This window comes from Carlito syrichta, unplaced genomic scaffold (genome assembly GCF_000164805.1).
Source record: "Carlito syrichta isolate Samal-C Ts95f unplaced genomic scaffold, Tarsius_syrichta-2.0.1 Scaffold305688, whole genome shotgun sequence".
NCBI lineage: Eukaryota > Metazoa > Chordata > Mammalia > Primates > Tarsiidae > Carlito > Carlito syrichta.
Genome location: NW_007249784.1, coordinates 581,409 through 592,373, shown reverse-complemented (window position 1 = coordinate 592,373; position 10,965 = coordinate 581,409). Strand labels below are relative to the sequence as shown.

The 10,965-nt window shown below is 41.7% G+C and overlaps 1 protein-coding gene across 1 annotated transcript; it reads right to left on the bottom strand.

Annotated features, from left to right (window-relative positions):
* Positions 1–8,432: 8,432 nt before the first annotated feature.
* On the bottom strand, positions 8,433–8,774 carry LOC103264651 (proline-rich protein 9-like). Its single transcript, XM_008062359.1, has one exon. The coding sequence runs from the start codon at positions 8,772–8,774 to the stop codon at positions 8,433–8,435; it is 342 nt and encodes a 113-aa protein (XP_008060550.1).
* Between the last annotated feature and the right edge of the window lie 2,191 nt (positions 8,775–10,965).

Sequence of the window (10,965 nt, the reverse complement as noted above, 5' to 3'; positions counted from 1 at the left end):
CCCCAGCTGATTTTTTTAATTTATTGTAGAGATGAGGTCTCGCTGCCCAGGCGGGTCTCGAACCCACGGGCTCAGGCAATCCATTCACCTCAGCCTCCCAAAGGCGCGGGATTACAGGCTGAGCCTCCAAGCCAGGCTTTACAACTTATTTTTTAATCCTGTAGGTCATTACTGTCAATAGAATAGAAATCATGTGAAAATCTTGATTATAACAATATAATTAGTGGTTTTGCCAATATTAAGGCAAGAAAAATAAGTTTTAGGGAATAAATATATAATAATTTATGAATTGTGTATGTCTTTATTGTAACTTATCCAAATATTATTAACCCATCAACAGAGGACACAGAAATGAAGGATAATAACTAAATCCTATTTTCTTTTATAGTTTGCTGCTGGAATATTATGACTTTTTAAAAAATTGGAGTCTCACTCTGTTGCCCAGGCTGGGGTGCAGTGGCACACTCGTGGTCACCGCAGCCTCGACCTGCTGGGCTCAGGTGATCCTTCCGCTTCAGCCTTCCAAGTAGCTGGAACTACAGGCACGTGCCACCATGCCCACTATTTTTTATTTTATTGTAGAGACGAGGCATGCCAAGTTGCCCAGGCTGGTCTCAAACCCCTGGTCTCAGTCAATTCTCTCGCCTCAGCCTCCCAAAGTGCTGGGATTATAGGTGTGGGCCACCACGCCCGGCCTGATTTAAATTGTGTTATAAAAATATATTTGTCACCACTGTACTCCAACCTGGGCGACAGAGTGACTCCACCTCAAAAAATATATGTGTGTGCCCGTGGGTTCGAGACCCGCCTGGGCAACTTGGTGAGACTTCATCTCTACAATGAATCAAAAATAGCCAGCTGTGGTAGCACACGCCTGTAGTTCCAGTTACTTGGAAGGCTGAGACGGAAGGTTTGCCTGAACCCAGCAGGTTGAGGCTGCGATGGCTGTGAGTGTGCCACTGCACTCCAGTCTGGGCAACAGAGTGAGATTCCAACTCAAAAAATATATGTGTGTGTGTGTGTGTGTGTGTGTGTGTGTGTGTGTGTGTGTGTGTGTGTGTGTGTCAAGGTAGAAGGGGTAACTTTTAAAAATTTTTAAATAAATTGATGTATAACTTTCCATTTCATGCACCTTAGTCTCTATTGACAAGCTGGAGAAGTCAGCATGCCGATAGCTTGCACTTCAGTATTTCTCATGGAGAGCATTTCCAGAAGCCATTTGTGTGGACATGGTCTTTGGCTCCCTGACTCCTTGCACCAGAGTTGTCAAAGGTAGATCCATTCCCCTTGCTTTTGACTGGTTATGGAATGGGCACATGGGCACATGACTACTACTTGGAAAAGGAAAAAGAGTCAAGGGGGTTTCTGAGAAATTTCCTTACTCCTAAGAGAAAGCCATGGAAGATTTTTTTTCCCCTCTGCATGTCGCCAAGGCCACCATGTTGTCCTGCTTCAAGACACCATTACAGGGGCACTTTTTTGTGTGTCTATATGTGCTTGCACAGCCTGAGTGACTATGAGCTTTGTTACATCTGGACGGAAACCTAAAAACCTGCAGCCAGCTTGCAGCCATGTGAGGAGGAAGCCAGTGTTGAGGAGGGAAGGCTAGAGAGATGGAATGAACCTGAGTTCTTGGTGACTTCATTGTGCTACTAACCTTACCATGTGAGGAGCCCACCCTGTTTCTACATCCTTGTTATGACAATATGAGTCAGATTCTCAATTATGTGTCCAGACAACCCGTCTGGGTCCCATGCACACACCAGCTACTCTGCAAGTCCATTTCAAGCAAATAAGGGCCAATGCACTCTATCACGGGAAATGACACTTTAGGATGTTCATGGTGGGTATTATTTGTACTTCTACTATTCATCTGGTGGGACTGTAAACTGGTGTGATCTTTTTGAAAAACAATTTAGTATTATGTATTAAGGATCTTATAAATGTGTGGACATGGTAGTTGGCTCTGAATCAGTAATCCCACTTCCAGGAGTGAACCTAAGGAAATAATCAGAGAAACCAAGATTTACATAAAAGAATATTCATTGTATCATTATTTATAATAGCAAAGAAAATGAGAACTACTTAGTCCAATGAATGAGGATGTATATCAATTACAGTATACTTTGAGCATATAAGCAACTACTGAACATTGTTTTAAAATAATATGTAAGAAGATGATATTAAGAGAAAAATTTACAAGAACTGTAGGCACAATATAATTCTGTGTGTGTATTAAAATTTTGAAGAAAATATAGTTCTCTGGGTGATAAAATTTCAGTTTATTTCTATTTTCTAATTTATAATGTTTGTTTTCTAATCTTCTGTAATGAGCAAGCTGTATAGGAGAAAATAAAGTTTTAAAATTCCAGTCAACAGACATCAATTGAGCAAATACTTCCTGCTAGGCTGTGTGCTTATGTCCTGGAGTACAAAACTAAAGAACACAGCTCTGTTCTCAAGAGCTTAAAATCTAGTGGGAACAAGAGACATATAGACAAGCAGTTTACATTCTGAGCATGGTTCCCATAAACACACAGTCTCAAGCTTAAACCCATTTAATACTCATACTAAAGGTTTGCCCCTTTGCAAACCTAAACATTAGGACCCACCTGATGTTTCCATATTTGTCTTAATTGTATTATTGATAAAATTGACCGTTGTGCTTTTTCAGTTTTCTACTCTTTTCTAATAAAAAATGATAAAGTATTGAAACCTCCACACAAATTAACACCACTTTATGAATACCATGAGACAACTTGAAATGTTCATTTACTCATATACAGAAGTCCAAATCCAGGCCTCAAAGGAAGTTTTGGAGTGGCAGTGTATAAATTACAAATGGTGCTCTATATAAAAGATACACACTCAAAAGTCAAGGATGATTTATAATGGAAACTAACCCATATGGCACTAGCTGCCACCCCCTGGGCCAACAGCTTATAACAGATGTTCTATGATCAGCTGATTGAGAATGAAAAACGTCTGTCTTTTGGTCCAGAACCTATGTGAAGGTTAATTTTATGAGTCAAATTGACTATGCCATGGTACCTAGATATTTGGTCAGACATTCTAGATGTTACTGTTAAGGTATTTTTTTAAAAGATAAGATTAATTTAAATCAGTAGACTTTGAGATCCGCTTTTTTAGCTCTCACATATGACTGAGAACATGCAATATTTGTCCTTCTGTGCTTGGCTTATTCCACTCAGCACAGTGACCTCTAGTTTCATTCATGCTGCTGAAAATGACAAGATTTTTCTTCTTTTATGCCCAAATAATATTCCATTGTGTATATATACCACATTTTCTTTATCCATTCATCCATCAGTGAGCACTCAGGGTAATTCTTTATTTTGGCTAATGTGAGCAGTGCTGCAGTAAACATGGGAGTGCAGATATCTCTTTGGTCTTCTGATTTCCTTTTCTCTGGATATATAGCCAGTAGTGGAATCTGTGGATCATATGGCAATTCACTTTTTAGTTTTTTGAGGAATTTCAACAGTTTTCCATAGTGACTGTACAAACTTACATTCCCACCAAGGAGGTATGGTATGAGGGTTCCCCTTTTTCCACATCCTTGCCAGCATCCATTATTCTCTTTTTGATAAAAACCACATAAACTGGGGTGAGATGATAGTTCATCGTGGCTTTGATTTGCATTTCTCTGATAATTAGTGATGTTGAACATCTTTTTATATACCCGTTGGCCATTTGTATGTCCTCTTTTGAGAAGTGTCTAGTTAGATCTTTTGCCCATTAAAATATTGGATTGGTTGGATGCGGTAGCTCACGCCTATAATCCCAGCACTATGGGAGGCCGAAGTGAGAGGATTGCCTGAGTCCACGGGTTCAAGACCAGCCTGGGCAACTTGGTGAGACCTCATCTCTACAAAAAATAAAAAAAAAATTAGCCGGGCATGGTAGTGTGTGCCTTTAGTTCCAGCAACTTGGAAGACTGTGGCAGAAGGATCACCTGAGCCCAGTAGGTTGAAGCTGCAGTGGCCAAGAGCGTGCCACTGCACTCCAGCCTGGGCAACAGAGTGAGACTCCAACTCAAAAATAAATAAATAAATAAATTAAATATTGGATTTTTTTTTCTCTTGGATTGTTTGAGCTCGTATATTCTGGTTACTAATTCCTTGTCAGATGGATATTTACAAATATTTTCTCCTAATCCTATTGGTTGTCTCTTCATTTTGATGATTGTTTCCTTTGCTGTACAGAAGCTTTTAAGCTTGATATAATCCCATTTGTCTATTTTCTGCTTTGGTTGCCTGTGTTTTTCAGGTCTTGCACAAGAAATCTTTGCCCAGACCACTGTTTTCTTCTATCAGTTTCAAAGTTTCGGTTCTTAGGTTTAAGTCTTTAATCTATTTTGATTTGATTTTTGTATATGCTAAGAGATAGGGATCTAGTTTCATTCTTTTGTATGTGTTTATCCAGTCTTCTCAATTTTTTGAAAAGACTCTCCTTTCCTCCATTGTATGTACTTGATGGCTTTGTCAAAAACAAGTTGGCTGTAAATACATGGATTTATATCTGGGTTCTCTATTATGTCCTATTGATCTGTGTGCCTGTTTTTAAGCTAGCACCATAGTGTTTTGGTTACTATAACTTTGTAGTATATTTTGAAGTCATATAGCGTAATACCTCCAGCTTTGTTATTTTTGCTCAGTGTTGCTTAGGCTATTTGGAGTTTTGGGGTTTCCATATAAATTTTAGGATTTTAAAAAATCTATGTAAAGAATGACATTGGTATTTTGGTAGAAACTTGCATTGAATCTGTAAATTGCTTTGGATAGTATAAATCAGTAGACTTTGAGTAAAGCAGATTACTCTCCATAATGTAGGTAGGCTTCATCCAATCAGTTGAAAGTCTTTATATACTGTATAGAACTGGGCACAGCGGCTCATGCCTATAATCCTAGCACTCTGGGAGGCTGAGGTGAGAGGATAGCTTGAGCCCAGGGGTTCGAGACCAGCCTGGGCAACATAGTGAGACCCTGTTTCTACTAAAAAAATCAAAAATAGCTGGACATGCTGGTGTGCATCTGTAGTCCCAGCTACTTGGGAGGCTGAGGTGGAAGGAGCACTTGAGCCCAGGAGGTTGAGACTGGGTGAGCTCTGATCTGTGATCGTGCCACTGCACTCCAGCCTGGGTGACAGAGTGAGATCCCAGCTCAAAAAAAAAAAAAAAAATAGACAAACACACACCTACCTATATATGGCATAGTAAAATATTGACCTCCCCAAACAAGAAATAATTCTACTAGCAGACCGCCTTAGGACTCAAACTACAGTTCTTCCCTGGGTCTCCAGGCGGCCAGCCTACTCTGCAAATTTTAGACTTGCCAAGCTTTCACAATTGCATGAGCCAATTTCTCAAAATAGATCTCTCTCTCTCCACATGTGTGCATGCGCGCGCACGCGCACACACACACACACACACACACACACACACACAAACCTTGTTGGTTCTCTGGCAAACCCTGACTGGTACAACCTATAAATATTTATGTCCGTATTTAACATCACCAAAGATTCCCTGCACCAGTGCAAAAGAAGCCTTCATGATAGAATGCACACAAACACTCAATGTGTGGCTATTGGACATTCTTCCTTCCTACACAGCTTGCTATTGCCCAAAAGGCAGGCGTGGAGGCTGTGAGCATCCTCAGTAAATCGGACTTCCGGCACTGATGTTAAGCACTATTATCACCAGTGCTGAGGTCAAAACATCTGGCTGGAAATCCCAGCTTTCTAGAGCCAGTGTCAGTCTTAAATCATTTCAGCACAGATCCAATGAGACATTTTACTCACTAGTTCTTGATTATCAGACATTACTATTACATTATAATATTTGAAGAAAAATGATCATTACATTATAATTTTTTTTTGAGTTGGAGTCTCACTCCATTGCCCAGGCTGGAGTGCAGTGGCATACTCACTACCACCCCAGTGCTAACCTGCTCAGGTGATCCTTCCGCCTCTGCCTTCCAAGTAGCAGAAACTACAGGTGCGCGCTACCACGCTCAGTTAATTTTTTATTTATTGTGGAGACGAGGTCTTGCCAAGTTGCCTGGGCTGGTCTTGAACCCACGGATTCAGGCAATTCACTCGCCTCGGCCTCCCAAAGTGCTGGGATTACAGGCTGAGCCACCGAGCCCGGCCTACATTATAATTTTAAAAGAAAATCCATGCACATGGTAAAAATAAAATACAAATGGTGAAAGCAGTTCCCAAAGAAGAATAAAAGCTCTAGTGACCGCAGCTTAGAGGATAAGAATAACAGGCCACTTGCTTTTTTTTATTTCTTTCCTTTTTTTGAGGTTCCTGATACATCAAAAAAAAAAAAAAAGAAATGCCAAAGAGAATTATAAACATTGCCATATATTTCAGATATTTAAGTTTTAAATGTAATGTTTTGCACCCAAATAAAAAGAACCTCACCCTTTCAGATGCCACTAGGAGATAATTTGGAGATTTATAGAGAATGTGAATTACAGAGAATCACAGGCATTTCTCTCCTGTCAGACATCTTTATCTTTCTCCCCTCCAAAGTCTGCCCTCTGCTCACTTGTCTGTCAGCAACGCTCTCAGTTTCTGCCTGGTGCCTGGCCCCGCTCTCAGAGTATTTCCTGTAGTTTTACAACAGCAACTTTCCACAGAGCGGTCATACTCTTGTTTCTTGACTGTTTTTCCTTGTCAGCAACTTCATAAAATTTAACATGTACGCAACATATATTTGTCTAAGACATTTGTTTTCATTAGTGGATATCTTTCTAGTCCTTTCTCTATGCATTTTTTTCTCTTTCTTTTTTTTGCTTATTTTAAAATTGTGGGGTACAATTCAGGGTTTGGTATACAAATATTTTTTGTGCAGGTACTCTTGTTGATGAGGTGTGCCTCTCCTTCCCCAGGCAGAAACTTATGCCTATAATACCAGTACTTTGGGGGGTTGAGGCAGGAGGATCACTTGAGTATAGGAGTTTGAACCAGTCTAGGCAACATAATGAGCCCTCATCACTACAAAAAAAAAAAGCCGGGCTCAGTGGCTCAGCCTGTAATCCCGCACCTTTGGGAGGCTGAGGTGAGTGGATTGCCTGAGCCCACGGGTTCGAGACCTGCCTGGGCAGGTGAAACCTCATCTCTACAATAAATCAAAAAAATTAGCCGGGCGTGGTAGCGTGCGCCTGTAGTTCCAGCTACTTGGAAGGCTGAGCAGAAGGATCACCGGAGCCCAGCAGGTCGAGGCTGCGGTGGCCGGGAGTGGCCACTGCACTCCAGTCTGGGCGGCAGAGTGAGACTCCAACGCAAAAAAAAAAAAAAATTAGCTGGACATGGTGATGTGTGTCTGTTGTCCCAGTTACTTGGGAGGCTGAGGTGGAAGGATGACTTGAGCCTAGGAGTTTGAGGCTGTGGTGAGCCATGATCATGCCACTGCAGTCTAGCTTAGGCGATAGAGTGAGACCCTGACACAAAAAAATAAAATAAAATAAATGTCAAACTTTGTAGAAAAGTTGCAAGTACAGTACAAAACCCATTTTTCCTGAACCACTCCAGCACAAGTTGCCAATAGGAAGCCTAATCTCATTTCCTGGAAACAAGGATATTCTTTACATAATTGCAAGACAAACTTTTCTTTTTTTTTTTTTCTGTCAGGATCAGCTTTATTATGCATTTTACCTTCACCAGGGAGAAGAAGGCAAGAAAGCTGGAGAACAGACTGACCCGCATCACACAGACACAAATCACATCTCTAAAGAGCATGCGTGGTGAAAATTAAGCACCCGCAGCAGAAAGCACAAGGAGAAACAAGAACCCCAAACATCCCAGCTCAATTTTTCTTATTGGTTGTTTGGATCCAATCATTTACATACTTTTGGTTCATTTCTTAAAAACCCAACCAACATTTCAATGTCCAATCACTGCTGTTCTTTTTAGGATGCAGGGACAAAATCGCCCAATTTTCAATTTTTCTAACACCACCATCCTCTTTCCAACACCCATGGAGATAGTGGTGATAAGTGGGAAGTCCATCAGAATTCAGTTTGAGGCTCAAATGAGAGCCTGGCACTCTGGAAGATGAATGAAGGCATCCTTGGCTGTTACACACCCAGGCCTGGGTGAATTTTTGCCCCAGGGGAGCTGGGGTAGGCTTCTGTGGTCTCTCCTGATAACCACACCATTCCTACATTTGAGACCTTCCATCAGATTGATGAGAGCAATACTTATTCACAGTGGCTGATGAAATACAGAGGGAACTGTCTTCAGAGATACAGACCAAGTCCTGGAATACTGAGGAAGCCAGGAGGCAAGAAAGTACATTGCACACAGAGGTACACACAGAAGGAGGTCACCAGGGCATGGGCTGGGGTGGGGGTTTCATCTTTTGGCCATCTTCTTGATCCCAGATGGCGTATGAGCAGCTACTTTCCCTTGCCAGGGGTTGAGCACTTCTCCTGGACTTTCTGTGGGCAGACCTCCACACATTTTATCTGGAATAGATCCTGGCATAGCTCTACACACTGAGTTGGACATTGGTCTTGGCATGGAGGGGGACATGGATCTTGGCCTTGCTGTGGGCAGTTTTCTTGACTTAACTCCTGGCACTGAGCCTCCTGGGCTTGCACTGGGCGCTTCTCTTGGCAGGGATCCTGGCATGTGGGGAGGCACACCTCCTCAGCCTTTGCCTGGCACTGCTCTTGGGTCTTCTGAAGACATGGAGGGGGCACACATGGCTGCTTGCACTGCTGCTCGTTGAAGGACATCTTTGGGTGATTTGCAGAGCCTGATCTTCAGCAAGACTCAGCAGAGGATGTGAATTGCAGAGCCCATCAGAGCAGGAACTTTTATATAGTGCTTAGTCCAGCCTCCTGCAGGACTGACAAGGCACATGGGCTGAGGCCCTAATTGTGGAGTCACCATAATGAGCTTCCTCTGAAATCCAATACAAACTTTTCTTAAAATTTCAATAGCTGGCTGGGTGTGGTGTCTCACGCCTATAATCCCAGCACTGTGGGAGGCCAAGGTGAGAGGATTACCTGAGTCCATGGGTTCGAGACCAGCCTGAGCAACTTGGCGAGACCTCATCTCCACAATTAAAAAAAAAAAAATTAGCTGGGCATGGAGACACATGCCTGTAGTTCCAGCTACTCGAAAGGCTGAGGCAGAAGGATCACCTAAGCCTAGCAGGTCAAGGCTGTGCTGGCCATGAGCATGCCTCTGCACTCCAGTCTGGGTGACAGAGTGAGACTCAAACTAAAAAAAAAAAAAAATTTCAATAGCTTTTGGGGTTACAAATTGTTTTTGGTCTGGGCTTTAAGTGTACCCTCCACCCCCATCTGTGTACATTGTACCCAATAGGTGATTTTTCATCCCATCATTTTTCTCCCAACCCCCTTCTGAGACTCCAGTGTCCATTATATCATACTCTATGTCTTTGCTCCCACTTATAAGTGACAACATGTGGAGTTTGGTTTTCTGTTCTGATTTCGTTCACTTAAGATGATGGTCTCCAAGCAGGTCGAGGCTGTGGTGGCCGGGAGCGGCCACTGCACTCCAGTCTGGGCAACGGAGTGAGACTCCAACTCAGAAGAAAAAAAAACTTGATGGTCTCCAATTCCATCCAAGTTGCTGCAAAATACATTATATCATTTTTTTTGATAGCTGAATAGTATTCCATAGTGTATATATACCACATTTTCATTATCCTCTGATCAGTTGGGCATTTAGATTGATTCCACAGCTCTGCAATTGTGAATTGTGCTGGGATGAACAGGCAGGTGCATGTGTCTTTTTATGTAATGACCTCTGTTCCTTTGGATAGATACCAAGTAGTGGGATTGCTGGATCAAATGGTTAATCTTTTAGTTCTTTTAGTCATCTCCATACCATTTTCCACAGAGGTTGTACCAATTTACTCTCCCACTAACAAGTGTATAAACGTTCCCTTTTCTCTGCATCCATAGCAGCATCAACTGTTTTTTTTATTTTTTAATGATGGCCATTCTGACTGGTATCAGGTGGTATCTCACTGTGGTTTTGATTTGCATTTCCCTGATGATTAGGATGTTGAACATTTTTTCCTATGTTTGTTGACCATTCAATACAAAATTAAAATCAGAAAATTAACATTGATCCATCACTGCCATCTAATCCTCAGATGTCATTCAAGTTTCACCAGCTGTTCCAATATGCTTCTCCATAGCAAAATGGGGTCCTGTTCTAAATCATGTGCTGCATTTAGTTTTCCCGTCTCTTTAGTCAACTCTGGTCTTGAACATTTCCTGTCTTGTCTTGACATTCACGACCTTGATAATTTTGAAAATGGCAGGCCAATAATTTTGAGGAGTATCCCACAGTTTCGGTGTATCTGATGTGTCTTCGTCATTAAACTCAGGCTATGCATCTTTGGCAGGAATATTGAAGAAGTGCTGTACTCTTTCCCTTTCATTCTTTTATCATTACTTAGATTTTATCCACTACTGATATTCACCTTGATCACTTGCTAAAGGTGGTTCAGCCAGAGTTTTCCACTGTAAGATTACCTTTCTCCCATTGTAATTAATAAGCTGTGTGTATGTGTGTTAGGGGAGTACTTTAAAACTCTACTAATACCCCTGTACCTCGTCCATTTAACTTATTTATACTTGACAGATTCATGATTTCTTTTTTTTTTTGAGTAGTTGAGGTGTTACTCTGTTGCCCAGGCTACAGTGCAGTGCCACCATCACAGCTCACTGTAGCCTCTACTTCCTGGACTCAGGCAATCCTTCTGTCTCAGTCTCCTGAGTATCTGGGAACTATGGGCCCACACCACCACACCTGGCTAATTTTCAATTTTTTTTGTAGAGACGAGGTCTCACTATGTTGCTCAGACTGGGATATTTCATTATATGAAATTACCACTGTTCATTCCATTGTTTGCAGGTTTTTGCTATGACATTCTTGTACTTGTCT

What these genes read in the sequence shown, in the direction of transcription:
- LOC103264651 (XM_008062359.1), bottom strand. Translation starts at nt 8,774, where the DNA reads ATGTCCTTCAACGAGCAGCAGTGCAAGCAGCCATGTGTGCCCCCTCCA.